Below are 24,287 nucleotides of genomic sequence, written 5' to 3' on the forward strand. Positions count from 1 at the left end.
GCCGAGACCCCGCCCCCGAGGCCCCGCCCCGGGTTAGGTTGAGGCCGCCCCACTGCGCCGAGGGCCGCCATCGCTATTGCGGCATTCTCCCTCGGCTCCGGAGGCAGGGGCAACTCTTCTCTTCCTGTCTGGGAAATAGACCATAGCTCAAAAGGAAGGCCGAGGGAGAAGTTAGAAAGGGATGATGAACGAACCGTTTTGAGGGGACTGCAACGCCGCGGCAATACCCGCCCCTGAGCTGCGCGCACTACCGCCTCGGTAGCTGTCATGGCCGCCAGGCCACGTGACTCCGGCTTGGCGCCGTCCTGGTTTTCCGTCACCCTGGTTCTGTAGTCTCGGTTCTCCGACTCCCTCTTTTTCTCGCTTGTGGACTCCGATATATTGCCCTTCTTCCCTTAGAAGAACTGCTGAACCGACTCTGAGAAATTTGGTAAGTATGTCAGAGGATGGGTGTTTCTCAGTAATATCCCCCGCTACTTCCCCGGAGTCTCAAGCAATAGGATCACCCCCTTTTACATTAGTCTCCATAGACCCCTGGACAGTGGACCAAAAGTCTCCTTCTAGTGCCTTGAAACAAACGACAGAAAGAAAATCCATATTAGTCACCACAAATCAGTGGCATTAACAGCTAGATCCGCTGAATCCCCTTGCCCCGCATCTCCATTGGTCATTGGAGAGCTTATAATACAAGCTAAACTGGGGTTCGTTCGGCCGTTGTCTGGCCACCTTTCCCGGGTTGACAGTATCGGCTTTCCACAAAAATGCCTGTTTGGAAAGAGGGGGAACTCAAGTGTTGGCGCGTGCGCACGGTCGCCGCCCGCCGCCTCGAACGGGACTGGGCACGGGAGGAAGAGGCTGGGTGGTAAACAGGAAGTGGGCGCTCAGAGCTCGGGGGCGGCGCTCAGGTAGGTTCCTCTGGGGACTCGGGGCTTCCGGGGTGGGGGTCCCTTGTTAGGAGCGGGAGTCCTCTTGTGGAAGTGTGTTAGCTTACAGCTTCGATCCGAATGTTGTATTGGTGGCTCTAAAGGCACCCTTGTCCCTGCGGGTGGGTGTGTCGTTCTTCTATCCCACCCTAGGAACTCCCGAAAACTGAAGACCGCCGGGTCGCAGAAGGGGAGAAGATGGGGCAGGGGCAGAAACCCTCTTCTTTCCTGAAGTAAAGATACGCAAAACTTCAGACATTTTCATCCAGGAAGTAGGAGGCCGCATTAAAAGAAGTATTTGTGAAAGATTTCGCAGCATCAAGTGCTGAGTGTGATATTAGCTCTAAGTTTATTTGTAGGCACATAGATGCTGTATTAGGCTATCGGAATTTATATGGAAGATGTGTAGAAGATGATATTTTCTGAAATAACTCGTTAAATGTTTTGAGTCCTAAATAAACCTGCTCAGTTTTTCGTTGGGTACACACTGCATTCTCTATTCATTAAGTATGTGGTGCTCCTCAAAACCAGCTTTGTCATGAATAAATAGCATAAAGGAAGTACTTAATGTAGGCATTTCATACACCGTGCAGCCACCATTATTTTCTAATAATAGGAAAAATCGATTGTCAGGATTTTTTAGTGCCTTCAAATTAAATGAACCTTATCAGAATTTCTTCTCAGTTACTTCCTGGAATCTAATTGCCATGTTTAGGTCTTCGCCTGGGCTTTCTCCTTATTATCTGCTGCACTGCCTACCCAAGGACATTTAGACAAGACATGCTGCTTTTTTTTTTTTTTTGAGACGGAGTCTCCCTCTGTCGCCCAGGCTGGAGTGCAGTGGTGCCATCTAGGCTCACTGCAAGCTCCGCCTCCCGGGTTCTCCTGCCTCAGCCTCCCACGTAGCTGGGACTACAGGCGACCGCCACCATGCCCGGCTAATTTTTTTTTTGTACTTTTAGTAGAGTCACCGTGTTAGCCAGGATGGTCTCGATCTCCTGACCTTGTGATCTGCCCGCCTCGGCCTCCCAAAGTGCTGGGATTACAGGCGTGAGCCACCGCGCGTTTTTTTTTTAAGTAGAAGGCGTGGAACTTAATTTTTTTTTTAAGTTGGCATCTCACTTAGGTGGTGTTTCAAGTTTTTTTTTTTTCCTTTTTCCTTTTTTGAGATAGGATCTTGCCCTGTCGCCCAGGCTGGAGTGCCTTGGGGAGATCAGGGCTCACTGCAGCCTACGTCTCCTGGACTCAGGGGATCCTCCCTCCTCAGTCTTCCCAGTAGCTAGAACCACAGGCGTGGCTACCATCCCCGGCTAATTTTTGTAGAGACCGGGTCTCACCATGTTGCCCAGGCTAGTCTCAAATTCCTGAGCTCAAGCGATCCACCCACCTCGGCCTTCCAAACTGCTGAGATTACAGGCGTGAGCCACCACGCCCAGCCCAATGTTTTCATTTTATAATAGAATTTATTGGTCAAGTATTGTATTACATTTTCATTTTAAAAATATTCTTTAGGTGTTTTTTGGAAAGTACATTTTATTGTAGAACACATGCTATAACCAATCCACTGTTGTCAGCAATATGTCGGAAATACAGCAGTTAACTTAAAACGTATTACAAGTAGCCTTAGCGATATAATCAGGGTTACCATTTGAACCTGTTTTGGAAGTTACATTCATCTGGTCCTGTGCCCTTTTTACTTGCAGTTGTCCAACCAAAATCTAGTACTTTGCTATTCAAAAGTGTCTGGGGACCAGCAGCATCAGCATCTCAGGTCCTGCCCCAGGCTATTGAATTAGAGCCTGCATTTGACAAAACCACCCACCCCCAGGTGATTTTTATGTATATTAGAGTTTAAACATTACTGCTCCTATATATGTATGTTAACATTGAAGTTATCGTGGGCAGATTTTCAGATGCTCTTCTGCTTTTTGTTATAGGCCTGATCTGAACATAGACCACCATAAATAGACAATTAAAACATAACCTGAGGCCGGGCGCGGTGGCTCACGCCTGTAATCCCAACACTTTGGGAGGCCAAGGCGGGTGGATCACTTGAGGTCAAGAGTTTGAGACCAGCCTGGCCAACATGGTGAAACCCCGTCTCTACCAAAAAAATAACAAAATTTAGCCAGGCTAATTTTTGAATTAAATTTTTATACTATTGAAATAAATTGTTATGCTATTTACCTTGTTTATTAAATATTTTATATTTAATTTTTGTGTATTTTTTACTTTTTTGTCTATAGAAAACATCTGGAGAAAATGACCCATTGGTTTCATAGGAACCCATTAAAAGCCACAGCTCCTGTGTCTTTTAATTACTATGGTGTAGTCACTGGCCCTTCTGCTTCAAAAATATGCAAGTAAGTTTATTGATTGAACCACTCTTAGATGCAAGGTACTTTTTTTGGTTCCATGGCAATACAGAAATATGTAACACACTGTTTCTAAGTTTGTTATAAATTTATAAATGACATTTAAGAGTTAAATCATAGATTATTTAAATTTGGCAGTCTTCTACGCCTGGATCCTTAATTTTAGATCAGTAAATGAGTCCCAGAGAGGCTAAAGCAACCACAGTAAAACAGTTAATCTGTATATTACAACAGTACAAGGGACTCTACAAAGTCGTGTATGGACATTTTTATTTTTTATTTATTTTTATTTTTATTTTTATTTTTTGAGATGGAGTTTCACTCTTGTCGCCCAGGCTGGAGTGCAATGGCTTGATCTTGGCTCACTGCAACCTCCGCCTCCTGGGTTCAAGCAGTTCTTTTGCCTCAGCCTCCCGAGTAGCTGGGATTACAGGCACCTGCCACCACGCCCTGGTCATTTTTGTATTTTTAGTAGAGATGGGTTTTCACCATGTTGGCCAGGCAGGTCTCAAACTCCTGACCTCAAGTGATCCACCTACCTTGGCCTCCCAAAGTTCTGGGATTACAGGCGTGAGCCACCATGCCCAGCTATATAGGGACATTTTAAATTGGCCACATATTAAACTTCTTGACTTCAGAGTAAGGAGAGATCCCTATGACCTGAAATGGCCTTCAAAGTGTTCACACAGGAAAAAGTACTTGAGATAGGCCTTGAATGAATTGTATGGCTTAGATCAGGGGTTGGCAAACTGTGTCCTATGGATTTGGACCATTGCTTGTTTTTATAAATAAAGTTTTATTGGAACACAGCCAGCCCCACATTTATTGACATACTGTGTATGGCTGCCTCTGGCTGCTTTCCTCTACAACACCAGAATTGAATAGTCCCAGTGGATACCTTATTACCAGAAAAGCCTGAGATGTTTACTATTTGGCACTTTCCAAAAAAAATTTGAGTATTCTTGATTTAGATTGTCAGAGGGGAAAGGAGAACGTTATTTCTGTCAGGAAAACCTTTGTGCTAGTGATAGTGAGTAGAGCAGTTTGGCTGAAACAAAAGAGATAAATGCAAAAGATGTTTTGAAGGAGGAGTCAATGGACCTGATTGACTAATTTGCCTTGGGAGGCTGAAAAGGATTCAGTCTATATGAGATACAGAATCTAGATGATTAAGACATTGGTGGTACCAATAAAGGAAAATCTGAAGAGTTGCCGCTTTTATAAGAAGAAGCGATGACAACAAAAGATAGGATAATTGGCTTATTAATCTAAACCAACGGTCATCAAACTTTTTAAAAGCTACATAGTATTTATTTTAGGCTTTGTGGTCACATACAGTCACTGTTGCATATTATTCTTCGTTCATTTTTACAACCCTTTTAAAGATATGAAAACCATTCTTAGTTTGAGGGCTGAATGAAAATAAGCTGCGGGGTATACAAAAACCGGTTACAGTTTGTAGTTTGTCAAGCTCTGATCTGGACTCCTGGAGGCAAGTCCCGACTTAGCTGTTTTATCTGTACCATTGGGCAAGTCCCTTAACTTCTTTGGGCCTAATTCCTAATCTATAAAATGAACAGCCTAAATTAAATATATCTGAGGTACATTTTTCTCAAATTCTGTAATTTAAGATGAATATAACTTTACAAGTTGAGCTGTAGGTGATGATCAAGCATCAGTATGGAAATAGCTAGCCAACTATTTGAGTGCAGAATAGGCTTTAAGGATTCAAATTTCTGCCTAGTCCAGGAATTGAATCACTTTCCAGCTTCTAGAGAAATATCTCAAACAATGATTAATTCATAAGATAGCCAGTCACATTTTCAGTCAGCAGTTTGTAATTGGCAATACATACATACTTTCTTGGAATAAGCCTACTTAGAGTTAGTACTAATCAATAAGACTCAAGGGATATACCATTCAGGATTAAGTCTGTGCTCTCTTCTAAACATCACTGCTACCTTATAGTCTAAATCTCAAAAGAAAATATTTGAAAAGTTATTCTTTTTCTACTCAACAAGTAATTTTGAATATGTGCTTTATCCTAGGCACCTACCAAATTCTGGATATACAGCCTCTACTCTCTTGGTGCTTACCATTTAAATTTAGTCTTTCTTTAATGGTTTACACATATTTCAAGGGTCTTTGGTCATACCCATGTATTGTAATTTCGGAAGCCTCACTAAGCTAATTGCCTTCTGGATTCTATTTGGAACTGGAATAGAACCAAGTGAAAGCTAATGATGGAGATCTAGGAATTGATATAGTTGAAGCTATACTAATAGGTGAGATCTCAAAAGAGAGAAAACCAGAAAGCCAAAGACTGAACATTTCTGGAGTTGGGAATGAAAAGGAGACACAGAAAAAAATATAAAAGGAACTTAAAAGAGACAAGGGGAGCACCTGGAAAATTTAGTGTTATTGGAATCAAAGGAGAAAATAATTTCAAGAAGGAAAAGGTGGATCTACAACATTTATTGCTATAGAGAAGTAAAGGAGAATGTAGATTAGGGAGCAGTTTTAAAACAACTGATGGCCACGTTTTACATATTCTTGATGTATATGTTGAATTACATGTCAAGGATATGTAATATAATTTCATTTTTAAAATATTTTTATGCAGTATATTTTCACATTTTTGTGTTTGTCAGATTTAGAAACTTCAAGGAGATATTAAAATGATACACAGATAAATTTTCATTTTTCAAGAAATTTATTGTGAACTGCTTAGTTTTTTATTCTTCTTTCCCCACATCTTAAGTGCATGCATTTGTTTGATTGTTTTTAATTAAAACTTGACATATATTTTTATTATGTAATTGAATTCATTATTTGCCCCTTTAATTGGTCTGAGTTTATTTTAGTACAACTTTTAAAACAGTTATTAGAAATTTTTTCTCTAGATTTAGTCCTGATTAAATTCATTTGGTAATCCCTTAGAGGAGGTAGGCATGTGCATGCGTGTGTGTGTTTTAAAGCTTTTACATTGAAACCTGGTGCGTGTGTGTATGTGTGTGTGTTTTAAAGCTTTTACATTGAAACCTGGAAGCCACTTTTATGTAGATTGATTGCAGTACAGCTAACTTTACTGTCTTTTTCTATCTCTTATAAGTGACTTGAGGTCATCCAGGGCACGACTCCTTGAACTGTTCACTGATTTGAGCTGTAATCCAGAAATGATGAAGAATGCAGCAGATTCATATTTCTCACTTTTACAAGGTTAGTTATTTATATGAACTTGAGGTTTTCTAAAAAACTGTCTAGAAGTTTACATTTAATTCTTTGACTTTTCAAATTTGATTAGTTTACTCTTCCAGACTGTATTCTTTGGAAAAGGGCAAGAAGTTTCATTCAGACACCTGGAAAAGTAATCTGAAAATTTTTCCAAACAGAACACTCAATATTTCTTCTAATTCTTCTAAAACTAAAATGTCTTGTACTTTTCTATAGGTTTCATAAATTCTTTGGGTGAATCTACCCAAGAAAGCAAGTTACGATATATTCAAAATTTCAAGTGGACTGATACATTGCAAGGACAGGTTCCAAGGTAAGCAACACTAAAGTAATACTAAATTGGAGCCAGTTTTTGTAACTGTGTAGCCAGTGGTTAACTCATAGCCTCTGTATTTGGAGAAGAAAAATACAGGTCTGCTCAGCGTTTTCTCTTACCAGGAAATTAATTAAAAGCATTTTACCTCAATCCTAGTACATAATAAAAATATAATTTGTTTCTCCCAACCAAATCTATTTTTGAGGTAATCAGTACAGATGTTAACTACAGTTGAACAGCCTTGACCTTTAATAACACAGAAAGGATGATTTGAGGATTTAGAACCCAAACTGACATTCCGTGTGTGCCTACCTTCAAGCTGAGCAGAATTTAAGTTTTTCCCTTACTTTTCTTTTGCTGATGGATACTTCATGTCTTCCATTAGTCTTTCTCTGTCTCATTCTTTCTCTCCAACTCCATACTCTTGATTCACAGTATGTTTTCTTCCTTATCTCTCTTCCCTATCTCTTCAGAGCTTTCTTATCACTCACTTGAAACTATTTGTAATAGATCTAATTATAACAGGAAACAGATCACAATGGTGTTAATTTTTTACTTACCTTCTGTTTTTCAACACCATTTTGTTGTTGAAATGCCCGTATATTTTAATCCCAATTTGCTTTAGAATTACTATTTTATAAAAACAGAAAGGAAGGAGTGGAGGTTACTGAAAGACCAGAGCAGACTGTACACTACAACGAAAAGAGTATGAACATTGGGTTTGTACATATTTAGATGCAAGTCCAGGTTTTCTACTGCATGAACATCTGCTTCTTCAACTATATCTTGGGGCTACAGGTACAGTACTTTGTGAGAAGCAAAATAAGAAAATTTTTGTGAAGTGACTGACAACAGTAATAGGCTTATAAGACATTCATTAAATGTTCATTTCCTTTCTTCCTTCCTTGGCAATATTTTATGTCAAATTCATAATATTCTGGGATACTCAGATTTTCTAAGACCTTGTTTTCTGTTTTTTAATGTGACCCGTTTGTTTTTAATCCAAAATTAAGGAATTTTTTTAATTAAAAAGACTTTTTTAAAGAATCAAACCTCTGTCATTATTTTGACAGATTCTATAATATGTGCATTTCATAAATTTGGCATTTTTTCCGACCATGCGACATTTTGATTCTGTATAATAGTGAGCTAAAGCCGGGCGCAGTGGCTCACGCCTGTAATCCCAACACTTTGGGAGACCGAGGCAGGCAGATCACTTGAGTTCAGGAGTTTGAGACCAGCCTGGCCAACGTGGTAAAACACTGTCTCTACTAAAAAATACAAAAATTAGCTACGCGTGGTGGAAGGTACCTATAATCCCAGCTACTTGGGAGGCTGAGACAGGAGAATCGCTTGAACCCAGGAAGCCAAGGTTGCAGGGAGCTGAGATGAAGCCACTGCACTCCAGCCTGGGCGACACAGCGAGAGTCCATCTCAAAAAAATAAAAAAGTGAGCTACTATTTAACCTTTTTTCAGCAGTTTTATGAGATAGTGAAGAATTATGTGATGAAGACTTTAATACTAAATATTCAGCACAAGTGAGACTTCTAAGTTACTTTATTCTTGATTGCTGCTTACTCAGTGGAAATCATGTTGTGAGTTTATCTGTTCTGAAAAATATTTTTTCCATTGTAGTTACTATGACTACTACTTTTATGTGGTGTCATAGAAATGGAGTGTTTGGAAACAAGGCATGTTAAATGAAGGATTATAAAGGAAAAGAGTTATTCATGAGACTTCACATAAATTAGCCAAACTGTTATATTATTTAAAAGTTATAAATTAGACATGTCCACTAGATCTCCAGATGTAATTCATTTGATAGTTTCAGTGCAGAAAATAATAAGCTATTAAACTATGTATTAAATTTTTTTCAGGATAAAACTGTTTTGAGAAGTTTGTTCATAACTGTCATTTTTGGATGTTATAATCTGTACTAAAGACAGTTTAGAAATTATTTTTTAATTACTACATGTTTTATAACACTTGTTTTTTTTTCATTTAAAAAGTTGTCATATCTCCATTTATCTTAAGACAGGGGCAACAAGTAACTAAAAAATAAAAAGTAGAATGATAATTCTGGTTTCTTCTTTTTGGGTAGCTTTTCTGTGTCTTAGTATTACATGTGTAAAATAAGGATATTCTGCTTTCTTCATCAGTTGAGATAAATGAGATCATGTGTAAAAAATTTTCAGGTTCTTCTAAGAACAATAGTGAATATATATTGTTACGAATATCTTATTTGCTTGATATGCTTTTGCCATCTTTATTTCATACTTCGTAATAGAATCTGAAGGAAACAAGGTATAAAATATACTTGTGTTCAGGACCTTTTTCTGGAATACTGATTGGCTAGGCATTCAGAATCTTATACAGTTTGCCTTGAGCTTGCTTTTTGCCCTTCTTTTCCTTGATTTCTTTTTTACATACCTTCTGCTCCAGTCAAGCTCATTGGGTCACTTCTATCAGAAAATTTTTTATACTCCTCTTGTGCTTTGATGGCATTGTTTCCTCACCTGGGATGTCCTTTTGCTTCCCTTCTAGTCATCTCTCCAGGGACAGTTCAGATTTTATATATACCATTAAACCTTCTTAATTATTCTAGCCTGAAACAATCTCTCCTCTGAATTTGATTTTTCTAAAATGTTGTGTAAGAGCCACACCTTTGAGAATCGACTGAGTACTTGTTAAAAATACGATTCTAAGCCCCATACTAGGCTTTCCGACTCTGGGATTAAGGCCCAGAAATCTGTATTTTAAAAGCTGCTCTGTGTGCAGTAAACTTTGGGAGCTCCTATTCCCATGCTTATTATTAAGTACATAGTACCTTCTGGACCATTATACTTAGCCATTTGTAGTTAATTACCTGTACATCTTATCTCCCCATCTATATTAAACACAACCATTTTCCTCATACATACCAGTTAGCATATACTTCTTTGTAATTTTGAGTCGGATATCCAGTAGGCTTCATGGTGTGATGTCTGGATAATTGACAGAATTTAATGATCATGTTTATAATTCCAGTGCCCAGCAGGATGCTGTTTTTGAATTAATTTCCATGGGATTTAATGTAGCTTTATGGTATACCAAATATGCTTCAAGACTGGCTGGAAAAGAAAAGTAAGTTAATAGGAGAGGATTGTGTACATCTGTGTTATTTTTCAAGTATATGGCGCTTCATTATTTTAAAAATCTATTTTAAAAAGTACCACTTTGGACGTTTGAAGGATTGCCTTGTAATGTTAGTATTTTGAGTGTTAGAATTATGGCACCTAGCGTTAAGAGGTAAAATAAATTTTAATAGTCTTGTCATATGGAAGGTCTTGCTAAGTAAGACCCCAAATCAAGAACCCATAAAGTAAAAGCATGACTATTTAACTACATCAAAGGACCATAAACAAAGTTCAAAAACAAATGACAAGATTGGTCAAAAACATTGCAATTCGTATGATAAATTGTTTTTATAACGTATACTCTTATAAATCAGCAAAGGAAAGACTGTCAAATCAATTGAAAAGCAAAGGACATGAACAGGCAGTTCACAGAAAACAAGTACAGAAGGCTAGCAGTATGTGAAAAGATGTTTTGCAGGATTAAATAACTATAAAAGGTGATACAATTTTTATAATAGCTATAGTGGATACAGCAATAGGAAACTGTCAATTTATGGTTCATCCATACATGGGAATAATATGCAACCACTTGAAAATGATGTCAAATTGTATGTGCTGATGTAAAATTATCTCTAAAGTAAATTAGGTGATTAAAATAATAGCAGAGTAATGATTATAGCTACCGTTGTGTATCTATGTGTTTCTTAAGCATGTATATGCATTAAGTGTGTAATATTTTGTCTTGTTTATATACAAATGTTTGTAAGGAAAAATAAGGCTTTGTCTGGATTTTATTTTGTTTTGTTTTTTGTAGAGGTGAGTTCTCACTATGTTTCCTGGGCTGGTCTTGAACTCCTGGCTTCAGGTGATTCTCCTGCCTTGGCTTCCCAAAGTACTGGGATTACAGGCATGATCCACCATGCTGGCTGCAGATTTTACGCCTAGTTAGGGTCTCTTTTTTTTCATTTGTAGTATCTTCTTTTTGGAGACCTGTTGACATGCTTTTGCCATCTTAATGTTACCTTTATGTCATATACTTGTTTTCAAGACCTTTTTGTGGGATACTGATTGGCTTAGCATTCAAAATCCTTTACAGTTTTTATGAATTTCCTATAAATGTACATTTCATGTGCATTTGCTCCTTTTCTAGGTGTCAAAATTAAATTTTTTTGGTGGCGGGGGGATGGAGTGCCGCTTTGTCGCCAGGCCAGGCTGGAGTGCAGTGGCACAATCTCGGCTCGCTGCAACTGCCACCTCCTGGGTTCAAGTGATTTTCGTGCCTCAGCCTCTCGAGTAGCTGGGATTACAGGTGCCTGCCACCATACCCAGCTAATTAGGGTTTTGCCATGCTGGCCAGGATGGTCTCAAACTTCTGGCCTCAAGCAACCTGCCCGTCTCGGCCTCCCAAAGTGCTAGGATTACAGGCCTGGCCTCAAAATTAGATTTATTTTTAAAAGGAAGAAAATTAGCAGTGAGAAACATAAATGACTACTTTGGTTGTATAATAATGTATTGATTGTTGTGTTTTAATACCAGAAATGGAGTTCATCCTCTAACTAATGTAACCCCTATCTTTAAGTATAACAGAAGATGAAGCAAAAGAAGTTCATCGAAGCCTAAAGATTGCAGCTGGGATTTTTAAACATTTAAAGGTAAAACAAACAAACAAACATCATTATTTGTTCTTAATGCTTTAATTCTTGAATAATTTTTCTTCTGGGAGGATATGGGGAAAGAATTGTTTCATTATATTAAAAAAGGTACTATGTGTTCTGTTTTCCTTATGTTAAGTATGTTATTGATGAGTGCAGCCAGTTACTAAATATTAAATGTCTCCATTTTTGTTTTAAAATCACCAGTGACTTTTACAATTAGAAAACTTAAGTTTTAGTGCTCTGCTTATTTTTCTGTGTCTTTGAAAAGACAGGAGAAAAGAAAGTAGAAGTATTGATGGTTCTTACCTACCTCATTGCTCTCCACAGAAGTTACCAGGAGCAGTCCTGATTCTGCAAAACTGAACTTCTGAGTGTATGCTCTGTATCTCACTAAAAACTTTAGAGTGACAATCAGTGCACTCTAATTGTATTAAATTGCCAGGAGATGTGATGGGAATTAGGAGAAAGAATATTGTGTCTTTTAAACAGTGTCCCCCTACGTCATTCTAATTAAATCACTTTATTGAAGCCTCCTAGAGGCCAGTGTTGAGTTTTTTCATATTAAAATATAAGATGCTTTTATAGTGATTAGAAAGCTCTCATCCTGAATTAGATGTAGAATTGTAGTGGGGGTTTTTTTTCTTTGAGACAGAGTCTTGCACTGTCGCCCGGGCTGGAGTGCAGTGACGCGATCTTGGCTCACTGCAACCTCTGCCTCCCGGTTCAAGTGATTCTCCTGCCTCAGCCTCCCGAGTAGCTGGGATTATAGGTGCCTGCCACCACGCCCGGCTAATTTTTTGTATTTTTAGTAGAGACGGGATTTCACCATGTTGGCCAGGCTGGTCTCAAACTCCTGACCTTGTGATTCACCCGCCTCGGCCTCCCAAAGTGCTGGGATTACAGGCATGAGCCACTGCACCCAGCCTCTTTATATCTTTAATTATTAATGTGAATGAACAATTCAGGCTATCCCACAAAAGGAATTTTGGTTACTATTTCAGTTAACATTTTTCAAGATGATAGTGTGACTTGCGTATCTCAGCAGTCTATCATGACTTAAATGTTGCTCTTGAATTTCTTGTTCTTATAAAAGCTGAGTTTTAGTATACAGGAACTTTTATTTATAAGCTTACTGTTGTTAGTTTTTATAGTTTTTGTTTATACTCTGAATTTCTGCTAAGCCTCCCAATTGAATGTCTCATAACTTTCATTTTCTTCATCTCTAACAACTGGATTAAAATAAAATTTGGCTGCTTTGTTTTTTGTCTTTTTTGTTGTTGTTCTCAGGAAAGTCATATCCCAAAACTCATTACACCTGCAGAAAAAGGAAGAGATTTAGAGTCACGACTCATAGAAGCATATGTTATTCAATGTCAGGCTGAAGCTCAAGAAGGTATCCTAAATATTGTAAGATTTTTTTAAATGAAAGTCTATATTGTCATTTAATTCCTCTTTAAAAATCAGAAGTTGGGCACTGTGGCTTATGCATGTAGTCCCAGCACTTTGGGAGGTCAAGGTGGGCAGCTCACTTGAGCCCAGGAGTTCAAGAACAGCCTGGGCAACGTGGCAAAACCCCAGCTCTACAGAAAATACAAAAATTAGCTGGGCATGGTGGCACAAGTCCCAGCTTCCCACGAGGCTGAGATGGGAAGGATTGCCAGAGCCTGGGAGGTCAAAGCTGTAGTAAGGCAAGACCGTGCCACTGCACTTCACCCTGAGCAACAGTGTGAGACCCTGTCTCAAAACCATTAATTAATTAAAATAAAAATCAGAATTAGCCAGAATCAGGCTTTAGATTTTGAGAAATTTTAGAATGAGGAATAAGTTTACCTTTAGCGTTTGCCTTCACTCTTAGTTAGCAGGAAAGGCCTTACAGTTTAATGGCTCTTTTTAAGAGGATTTTTATTTCATGTTATTTCTGACAGTACAACATTAATTCTTTAATTCATCTTTTCTCTCTACTGTGCTCATTCTTTTTTCTCTTTGACTCGTTGGCTTACCTTAATGTCTTCACCTTTCAATGGCAAGTAATAATGACACTCAATGTGAAACAATTAAGAAACTTTGTAGGCTTTCGTTTTTCTTTATTTCAAATTCTAGTCTTCCTCTGAAAATGGCTGGGCTGGTGGCTCATGCCTGTAATCCCAGCAATTTGGGAGGCCGAGGCAGGAGAATTGCTTGAGCCTAGGAGTTTGAGACCAGCCTGGGCAGTATGGCAAGACCTCCATCTCTACAAAAAATTATTTTAAAAATTAGCCAGTTGGCTGGGTGTGGTGGTGGCTCACGCCTGTAATCTCAGCACTTTGGGTGGCCGAGGCAGGCAGATCACCTGAGGTTGGGAGTTTGATACCAGCCTGACCAATGTGGAGAAACCCCATCTCTACTAAAACATACAAAATTAGCTGGGCATGGTGGCGTATGCCTGCAATCCCAGCTACTCGGGAGGCTGAGGCAGGAGAATCGCTTGAACCTAGGAGGCGGAGGTTGTGGTGAGCCGAGATCGTGCCGTTGCACTCTAGCCTGGTCAACAAGAGTAAAACTCCATCTCAAAAAAAAAAAAAAGAAAGAAATTAGCCAGGTGCCATGGCATGCATGTGTAGTCTCAGCCACTCAGGAGACTGAGGCAGAAGGATCACTTGAGCCTGAGAGTTTGAGGCTGCAGTAAGCCATGATGAAGCCACTGCACTCCATCCTGGGTGACAGCAAGACCCTGTCTCAGAAAAAAAGAATTTGCTGTTAGGTCGTGCTGTTTTGTAATAGTGATTCTCTATGATTAGCTAGTAATTCGCTGATGATTTATTTAAAGAAATGGCATTGGAACCAAAAAGCTCAGTGTTTTTTTGTTAATGTTTGCATTTTCTATAACTTTGCACGTTAAAACGTTTAACAAACTGTATTAAAATCCCAGAGAGATTATCAGACTGTCTTTTGCTATTATGATTGAATTTAGTATGAATAAAGTGAGCTTAATTATAGATTCACTTTATTGTGTTTGGTTACAGTAACAATTGCTCGAGCAATTGAGCTAAAACATGCTCCTGGACTAATTGCTGCACTGGCGTATGAAACAGCCAATTTCTATCAAAAAGCTGGTAAGCTTCTAATTCTGTTGTTACATTTTTAGTCTTTAGAGTTTCAGATTTATTTGATCTTGAATTAATAGGGAACAAAACAAAAGGGTTCTCAGATTCTGTCATTATTTGCAAAACTGGAGTAATATTTTATTTATTGCATTTAAAATAGAGCTGTTCATATTTAGTATGCTGCATAACTTCTAATGGAGGGGAAAACCAGTGATGTCTCATAAAATTATTCAGCTTTTTTGCTTAAAAAATTTTTTTAGTCTTTGTAACAACCTTATAGTTACTATGCTTTAGACAAGAATCCGAAATCCAGGGAGTTAACATGACCCATAATTCAACTGCCAGAAAGTGGGAGATTGGGCATAGAACACAGCTCCTGTGATAAGCCTATTACTATTCATTTACTTATTTAGGAAACATGCATGTGTTTTTATTTATGGGATAGTTACTGTTTTTGTTGCTAAGGAGAGGTAAATAGAAAAGATCTGCAGTTTAGGGAAGAAGACAAACATGTAACCCCGTTATTATATCCTGAAGTAAGACATCACAGCAGTGAATTAGGAACCTTAACAAGCTGGGCATGCTAAAGAAGGACTCTAGAAGAAGATGCTTTAGCCTTATTGTGAAGTGTAAATAAAAGTCTTATGTTCCCTAGGAAGCTTTGGAGTTTGGGTGTAGAATTCTATAGTAAGTACAGACATAAGAAAGAACTTAGCACATTCTGGAAACTTCAGACAGTTGCTGTTACCTGAAACACAGGATGAGTGGTAGGAGAAAAGTTTGAAAAAGTATGCATGCTTGGAATCAAACACTGGTTTGTAAGCCATTCTGTAGATACTTGGGAATGTATCTACATTAAAAGCCTGACTTGATTGGATTTGAATTTAAGAAAGGTCCCTATAGTTGCAGTATTAGAGATAGGCTTGCTACATGAAGGAGTAATAGGCTAACTTTACTTAGCACTTAAGAAATTCTTAAAGTTTATGAAGGAAATGATGAAAGCTTTGGCAAATACAGCAAAGTAGCAAATAGGAAAAAATAGATTTGAGAGATGTTTGGTAGAAGGATATGTGAGTGAATGTGTGTGTGTTTCACATAAAATTCAGTGATGGGGTAGAGAGTAGAGTATCCTATTTCTGATTTGAGTGACTAGACTACTATTTGCTTTGCTATATTATATAAGTTTTTTAAATTAGCTAATATAACGGTATAAACAGTGTTCACTTTGAAGTTCTTGGTCACAATCTGTTTTTATCATCTTTAACTTAAAGTTGTATTAACCATCAAATCGAAGAGCTGCCATAGTATTTAACCAATCTTATGTAACTTAAAGTATAGATTTGGTAAAATCAAGTAAAGGTGTTTTTAAAAAAAAAATTAAATTCTTGAGTTTTAGACTTGAATGGCAGTCTTTCTGCTTTTATCATCAGAACACATGAACTAAAAGTCTTCTAGTGAATCAGGGCGAAATTATATTTTGCTTTTTAAAATGTAACTTTAGATCATACTTTATCCAGTTTGGAGCCTGCATATTCTGCCAAATGGAGAAAATATCTTCACTTGAAGATGTGTTTCTACACGGCTTATGTAAGTATTCACAACGCTAAAAACAATGTAAATTATTGTTTCTCTAGCCCTTGGAGTGCCAGGTCTCTCATCTCACCAGAGTCTTTCATTAGCATTTTACAAATAATGGACAGCTAACTCTCAGTAAATGTTCACTGAGAGTCAGTGCAACCATTGTGAACTAAAGTGGGTGGAAAGAGATGATGTAGGATTGTAGAAGTGGATTATAGCAATAGAATTGTTGTTTGATTGAAAACCCACTTGCAGCATACTTAATGAAATTCTTTCAATTGTTTCATCCTGTGCATTGAGAAACATATTTACTAATTCTAATATTAAGGCATATCACACAATATATCACCTAGCTTAGTGAAGAACCATCAATAAACATCATTTTGGAAGTTACGTATCAGTCTGTTATACCCACCAAACTTAATTGTTTTGTTAATTAGAATATCATATGAGAGATCATCAGAAACCTTTTTCAGGTCTGAGTAGATAATATTTCTTATACCTCCTTCTTCCTATGCATTAGCACAATAATTTCCTCCTTTATCTACTATTTCCTAATTTTAAATACAGATTTCAGCAAATAACTTTTGCTCAGTACATGGTTAGAAGGCTGTTTGGGCTCAAGACTTGACATATTTCCACCTTTTCTATGAACAGAGGTTGGGGAAGAGCTAAAATGTAAGGGATTGCATTGATACTTAAGTGTATGAAGGTACTAATTTATCTGATAGATACATAAAACAATAATAGGGGAAAGCATCTTGAAGGAAGAGAATGAATAAAAAATTTGTTTATTTCATCAGGCTTACTGTTACCATGGTGAGACTTTATTGGCTAGTGATAAATGCGGTGAAGCAATCAGGTCTCTCCAAGAAGCAGAAAAATGTAAGTATTCCTGCCAGAATATTAACTCCCCTTTAAAAAACAAATGACTTTATCATAAAACGGAATATGTGCTTAAAGAGATTCTGGCTCAGTTCATGAAAGGGAAATGGGAATGGGTGACATAATTGGAGAAAAGAAAAAAATGTTTCAGAAACCTAGAACCTGTAGAAAATACACACCTTCTACTTACAGTATTATTATTGGTATTGCTATTATATTAGGTAAAGAGCAGTAAATGTCTTATCACCTCCAGTTTAAAGCCTTGTAGGGATAAATAGGCAGTGTTAATTATAATCAAAAGACTTTATGTCTCTTTCACATGCAGTGTATGCAAAGGCAGAAGCACTGTGTAAAGAATATGGAGAAACCAAAGGACCTGGACCAACAGTCAAACCTTCAGGACATCTGTTCTTTAGGAAACTTGGAAACCTTGTGAAGAACACCCTAGAAAAATGTCAGAGAGAAAATGGATTTATGTGAGTACAGCTTAATATTATTTTAGTAATAATATTATGTTGATTTATGATTATATTAAAATATTAATATTTTAGTAATATCATTTCTGTTAGTCTCTATTCCCAAAAGTTTTATGTTGAATAGCACTCACTCATGGGCTAGGTGTGGTGGCTCACAACTGTAATCCCAGCACTCTGGGAGGTCAAGGAGGGTGAATCCCTTAAGCCCAGGAGTTTGAGACCAGCCTGGGCAACATGGCAAAAACCTGTCTCTACAGAAAATACAAATAAATTAGCTGGGCATGGTGGCACACGCCTATAAATCCAAGCTACTCAGGAGGATGAGGTGGGAGAATCATCTGAAGCTGGTAAGTCAAGGCTGCACTGAGCCATGATTAAGTCACTGCACTCCCGCCTGGGCAAGAGTGAGACACTGTCTCAAATATATATAGTATTTATATTTCACGTTAATTTTCTCTTTAAATTGGTGATAAATTTCAGTTGTGTAGGGCCTTTTATTCTACTTAGGATGATAATATATAAAAGCAGACTTTAAAATTAAAACATGAGTTATTAACATAGAGTTCACTTCATTAGGACACTCACAGTGTCCTCATTTTCTCTTAACTCTGTTTCCCTGCCATTCTTCCTCCATATGTTTTAAATACATCTTCTCAACCTCCTTTGCATATTCATCTCACTCTGGTTTCAGCTACCTATAAAGAAGGAAAATAAATTTTCTCTCCAGTTTTTCTTGTTTTTTTTCAAGAGGTTTTCCATTATTAAATCACTGCTGTTCAAACTGTAGATCACCATCTGTGTAGGTGGGTAGACTCAATCTCCTTCCTGCTTTTATGTCCTTACATTCTTCCCCTTATATTCTTCATCTAGTCATACTGAGCTTTTCACTTCCTTAAGCATGCCTAGTTCACCTTTAATCACTTGCTTCGGAAAGAGTCACTGAACTTAATTCTGGGTTAATTCCCCTTGTCTGCATTCTCTTGGCACTCTACATCCATGGTAGCTCCAATTACATTGCATTGTAATTGACAAAAGTTTCTTGACTTTTTCACTTTCCTACATAAGGCAGAAAAACCTCTTATCCATCATTAAATTGTCATTGTCCCAAACAGGACCTTGAACATATTAGGCACTCAAATAATGAACAAATGAATGAATTGCTATTTAAATTATTTTTTGCAGTTACTTTCAAAAAATTCCAACAGAAGCCCCACAGCTGGAACTCAAAGCAAATTATGGTCTCGTAGAGCCTATACCTTTCGAATTTCCTCCTACAAGCGCTCAGTGGACACCAGAAACATTGGCTGCATTTGATCTCACCAAAAGACCCAAGGATGACAGTGTATGAGATTGTTTTTTTTTCCCCTCTCATTCACAAAAGTTTAAAAGAAAATTCAGAGTTAGCATTTTGATATTTTTCTCTAAATAGATACATATCTTTGTCTGAATGTTAAGTTAGCTAGTTATAGAGTTCTTAATGTAATCTGTGGTAGAACATTCTCAGAGATAAGACCTCTAGGCCTTAAATGTCTTCTGATTTTCTACATAATGACATTCTTTTCAACACATTATCTTGCCTCTTTACAACTTGTCAGTGCCTCCTTTAAGAAGAATGTGGGAGAAAAGATCATCCATGTTTATACTGCTATAGCAATACTCTGTTTTTGTTTTAGCAAATTGCAGAGCATTTGCAGATTTGGCCTAATTTCAGTATTCTGTGAATCCAGGTGTAAAATAAGAATGCTTTTATTTATTGGTATCTAAGTACATCTTGGTGTTCTAAATCAAATAGTAAATTAAGTGGAAATTTTGAGGTCTAACTACCAAAAGACTAGGGATCTGTGACAAATGAATAAGAATTATTTTACAGCCATTGCTCCTTTCTTGAGATTGAGTTGTGTTTATATAATTTCCTTTCCATATTAAAATTTATTCCTTAAAATAACTATATTCTGTTCAGCTATAAAATAATGCCCTAAGAGATAGCCTATTGCTGTCATAAGTTATGTCTAAGCTTTAGGGTTCTTTTTTTAATTATTATTATTATACTTTAAGTTTTAGGGTACATGTGCACAATGTGCAGGTTAGTTACATATGTATACATGTGCCATGCTGGTGTGCTGCACCCATTAACTTGTCATTTAGCATTAGGTATATCTCCTAAAGCTATCATGTATAGATAGATCACTTAGAAAAAAGTATGGAGTAGGAGTACCATTAGCTTGGTTTTTGCCTACCAAACTAGGTTTTCATCTCTACTGAAATGTTGTTTTCTGATTATATCTTAAAATGAATTGGTCTGTAGTTTCTGGAAATAGCTTTGTCAGTATCCGTGTTATGTAATTTAATATAGCATCTTTTAAAAGTCTGAAGTGGAAAAGATTTAGTGTTTGTTTTCTCAATCTTAGTTTATGTACTTAAACTGTGGTTTTTTTCTCCCTAGACTAAACCCAAACCAGAAGAAGAAGTGAAACCTGTGAAAGAACCAGACATCAAACCTCAAAAGGACACTGGGTGCTACATCTCCTAAAATACTCCTAAAATACAATTTGCACTTAGAATTTCTCTAGCAGTAGATAAGATAAACCACAGAATTTCAGTTCTTATTTCTCAAAATGATTTCTCTGAAGCTTGTAGAATAACTATTATATTCAGAGGATTATCTGCCTTCAGCTTACTTGTTCTTGATTTTTAATACAACGGAGATGTTTCTTGCTTTGTTTTCAGACTCTCCTTTTTAATCAGGACAACATTTGAAAGATTTTATTGTGCCTCTAAAGGGTATATTTGGGGGTTGGGTCTTTTTGTTAAACTCTGGATAATAATAAGTTTGAGGTCAGTATAGGCCCGAATCATGTGGTTTCAGGTATGTTTTTCTTTTTTCTTTTTCTTTTTTTTTTTTGAGGCGGAGTCTCCCTCTGTTGCCCAGGCTGGAGTGCAGTGGCATGATCTCGGCTCACTGCAACCCTCCACCTCCTGAATTAAAGTGATTCTCCTGCCTCAGCCTCCCGAGTAGCTGGGATTACAGGCATGCACCACTACACCCAGATAATTTTTGTATTTTTAGTAGAGACGTGATTTCACCATGTTGGCCAGGCTGGTCTCGAACTCCTGACCTCAGCTGATCTGCCCGCCTTGGCCTCCCAAAGTGCTGGGATTACAGGCGTGAGCCACTGCACCTGGCCTCAGGTATGTTTTTCTATCTACAAAGTTTATTTTCCTTCCTCTTATTTGATATCAGAAGAATGACAGGAATCAGTTTTTAACAGAGATAGTTTTTCCGTTTCTCCATTGTGTTAATCAGAGCGCAGACTTACATTCTCAGTCATTTATCTTTTCTGGTGGAGAATAAAAAGTCACTTATAGTTAAAGATCAGAAAATTATCACACCAAATCCATTACATATGTTAGAATCAATAATTTACTCAAAAATCAGTTTTTATAGGTATGTTGGCACCTTATCCAAGAACTTATCCCTGTTCCAGTACCCCTGTGCTTCATTCAGTATCAGTAACCCTGCAATGATGTTTACAAATATCTTTTTCTAGTGGGTTTTTTACTTAGAGGAAAGAACTTTGTAATAGCTCTTAATGTTTATATATAAGAGAAGACAGAATGGAAAATGTTTTTTGAAGTCAAATATTGCATGATGTAAAGAAAAAACTTTAAACTTAAATGAGTAGGTTGTCCTGAATTACACTGGTAACTCTCTACTTCTTTATTAAAGAAGTTATAGTAAGATGCCTTTGTTACCTGATTTCAGTGTACATTGTTTTTATGTGGTTTTCTGATAATGTCCTGTCAGAATTGTATTGGTTTAGGCCAAAGGCCATAGCAAAAACATAGAGAACAAATATAGATACAATATGATCTTAAAAATAGATTGTAACATTTTAAACAATTAGTTTAGTAATTTGGGAAATAGTGGATGCATAATACTTTAACAGAAGTCACACATCTGTAGGTTTATCTTTTGATTATTCTCCTGAGGCATTAGATAGTTTTTCTATTATAAGCGACAGATTGACTCACTTAATATAAATAAGTAGCATACACTAAAAGCTTACTATGTGCCAGATACTGTGCTGGACACTTAACATAGATAAGCCATTGAATCCACACAGCAGCCCTGTAAGAAATAAGTAAAATCTGCATAAAGTGTTGAAATAGGAATATACATTTCATTATGAAAAATGAATAGATTATGCCTATCTGAATCAATATTGCATTCAAATAAGTGATTACTTAAATCATATATCATAGTTTACACTCCTTAAAAAAAGGTACATAAATTCAGTGAGGTTTTTTTCTTAACATACAGAAGTACTAAATACTGCTTGCAGTATAATATTGATATTGGAAGCTGCAGTTTCCAGAATAAGTGGAGTAATAACTAAACAGACATTTAATTTTATTTCAATATCTATGGAAAAAACACTTTATTAAATCTCCCTGTATTTTATGTTGTCTTTATTACAGATTCACTTGTCTGTTTGTTGTGTGCCACTTACTGACAAAACTTTAAACAGTACTTGATGCCAGCTCTTTACTCTGTGGCTGTGGGACCTATTTCTTTTAGGTACTTGTGCTTATTAATCTACTTACTAAATTTTCACATTGACATTTTTGGGGATGATACTACCATATATGAAATGGAAAATGTAATATGCTCAGTGCTTCTGTAAAATGCAGCAATACTGGTATTACTTTACATCAGTAGGCATCTTTGACAGCATATAAATATTTTGTTGACTCAGCAAAGGTGACACTTTGTGACTAAAGTATCCCATTATATATAATGTTTTTTGAAATGTTGGAAATTTTGGGGAATTATCAAATGTATAGAAGTTGCATGAAGGTTATAGAGAGGTGTAACTGTTTGTTAACTATTACATGGATTTCATACTAGGCAGTGACAACTAACATGTTACTTCAACTAAAAGTGTATAATGGGTTGTCTTTTTATTTATGAAAATAAAAGTAATTTTACTTACAATTTCATTGAGATCTTTTGTTTTTCGACAAATATTTTTATACTTACTAAGCCAGTAGCAGTTAAAACAGTGCAAAATTATTCTTCACAGTAATGTTTTAAAATGACAGATAACCAGGCATAGTGGCTTATGCCTATAATCCTAGCATTTTAGGAGGCTGGGGCAGGAGGATTGCTTGAGCCCAGGAGTTGAGACCAGCCTGGACAACGTGGTGAAACCCTGTCTCTGTAAAAAATAAAAAATTAGCTGGGTATGGTGGCACGTGCAGTGAACCACAGTCATGCCACTGCACTCCAGCCTGGGCGAAACAGTGAGGCCCTGTCTCAAAAAAAATAAAATGACAAACATTTGCATCAATTGTTTTATGCTTCATGGGTTCATTAAATATTCAACGCTCCTTGACTTGTTCAGTTTCTACTTATGTTTATTGGCACCTATCACTTCTTAATCTCAAAGGATTTTGATTGGCCTGTTTATGTCTCGTGCTTAGTAATAGCCAACATGATACAGTATTTGTACTATGGTACGCTAAGCTAAAGAGTTTATCATTATCGCTGTACAATAATCTGTAGAAAACTCTATTCCTTGCAAACGTGAGGCAGCACTTTTAGCGTTGTATAAATGCATGCAGAAATAATACCATATTCAGAATTCTTTCAGAATTAGAGTACTCATGCTTTAGAAAATACTGCGTTTCTTATCTCTTAATGTGTGTAAAATAAACTTGGAATGTCACTTTGGGTTACCATAAGTTTGTATCTAAAGATTTTATTTGACATTTGAAAAATTTGCTTAAAATTTAAATTTTTATTTAAGAATGTTATAGTAATAAAGGGATCAAAATAGTTAATCTGGAAGGGGAGTTGACAAATTATAAAACAGAAAACTATATTTGATTGTGCATATCCAAAAAGCCAGAGCTATCACTGATTTGCTTGAGGTCGGTAGAAGCTTTTATATAGTCACTTGCAGAGCACTCCCCTGAGAAAATGTGAAGACTTGAATTTGCTTCTCTAATGCAGAGCTTCTCAGGTAGTTTGTCTCAAGCTATTGATCAAAGCCTTCTGGGTGGCTAGCTGGGCAGCACTTAAGGTGGCTGGAGCTCCCAGGCTGGTCGCCTCCAGAATTCCAAACAAATAATTTTCTCTATCTGCCATGATGTAAAAAATGTTGCGAAACACCACAGTGGGACAGGCATGGACAGGCATGCAGGCAGTGGGGTGCATGTATGTCGTTTAATACTGAAAATAAGGATACAAAAATCCTGCCAGGTGATGCTCTTGTAATTCTCAAGGAGCAGCAGTGATTTGTTATTTCACATTTTTCCTCACTCTATCCTTGCCCCCAACACACACACTGCAAGTCACTGATTGGAGCAGGCCAGTTCCTTCAGGTGAAGGGGCCTAGAGAAATGTCAGTGAATACCGCGCTGTGAAACTCTGCATCTGAGGCGCGCAGTGGGGCTTTGGTTCTCTCCTCTCACCAGGGGTTTAACCTTTCAACCACCTCAGAAAAAAGGAAAGGTGGAAGCAGGAAGGGGGACCAGCAGCTTCGGGCAAGCAACGCTAATTGGCTCTAGCATAATGACCCAACATCAGTTCTTAGCTGAATTTTAACAGTCCATTTGAAAATATTTTCTAGATAAATGAAA

General features: G+C 37.2%; 1 protein-coding gene across 4 annotated transcripts; it reads left to right on the top strand.

Moving 5' to 3' along the window:
* The first annotated feature begins 6 nt into the window (after positions 1-6).
* On the top strand, positions 7-22,638 carry BROX (BRO1 domain and CAAX motif containing). Of its 4 annotated transcripts, none has more exons than XM_031016141.3 (13): positions 7-430; positions 3,170-3,286; positions 6,411-6,517; positions 6,749-6,845; positions 9,877-9,972; positions 11,545-11,617; positions 12,908-13,013; positions 14,623-14,712; positions 16,205-16,290; positions 17,085-17,166; positions 17,492-17,642; positions 18,825-18,984; positions 20,086-22,638. In XM_031016141.3, exons 2-13 carry the CDS (start codon positions 3,186-3,188, stop codon positions 20,170-20,172), a joined length of 1,236 nt encoding a protein of 411 aa, XP_030872001.2. In that variant the 5' UTR covers positions 7-430; positions 3,170-3,185; the 3' UTR covers positions 20,173-22,638. The 4 variants fall into 4 exon arrangements, with proteins under 4 accessions (XP_030872001.2, XP_055235111.1, XP_030871996.2 ...); XM_031016136.3 differs by lacking the exon at positions 7-430 and adding an exon at positions 711-905; XM_055379136.2 differs by lacking the exon at positions 3,170-3,286 and having other exon boundaries at positions 34-430.
* Positions 22,639-24,287: the final 1,649 nt, after the last annotated feature.

The sequence above is a fragment of the Gorilla gorilla genome, chromosome 1, assembly GCF_029281585.2.
Source record: "Gorilla gorilla gorilla isolate KB3781 chromosome 1, NHGRI_mGorGor1-v2.1_pri, whole genome shotgun sequence".
Lineage (NCBI taxonomy): Eukaryota > Metazoa > Chordata > Mammalia > Primates > Hominidae > Gorilla > Gorilla gorilla.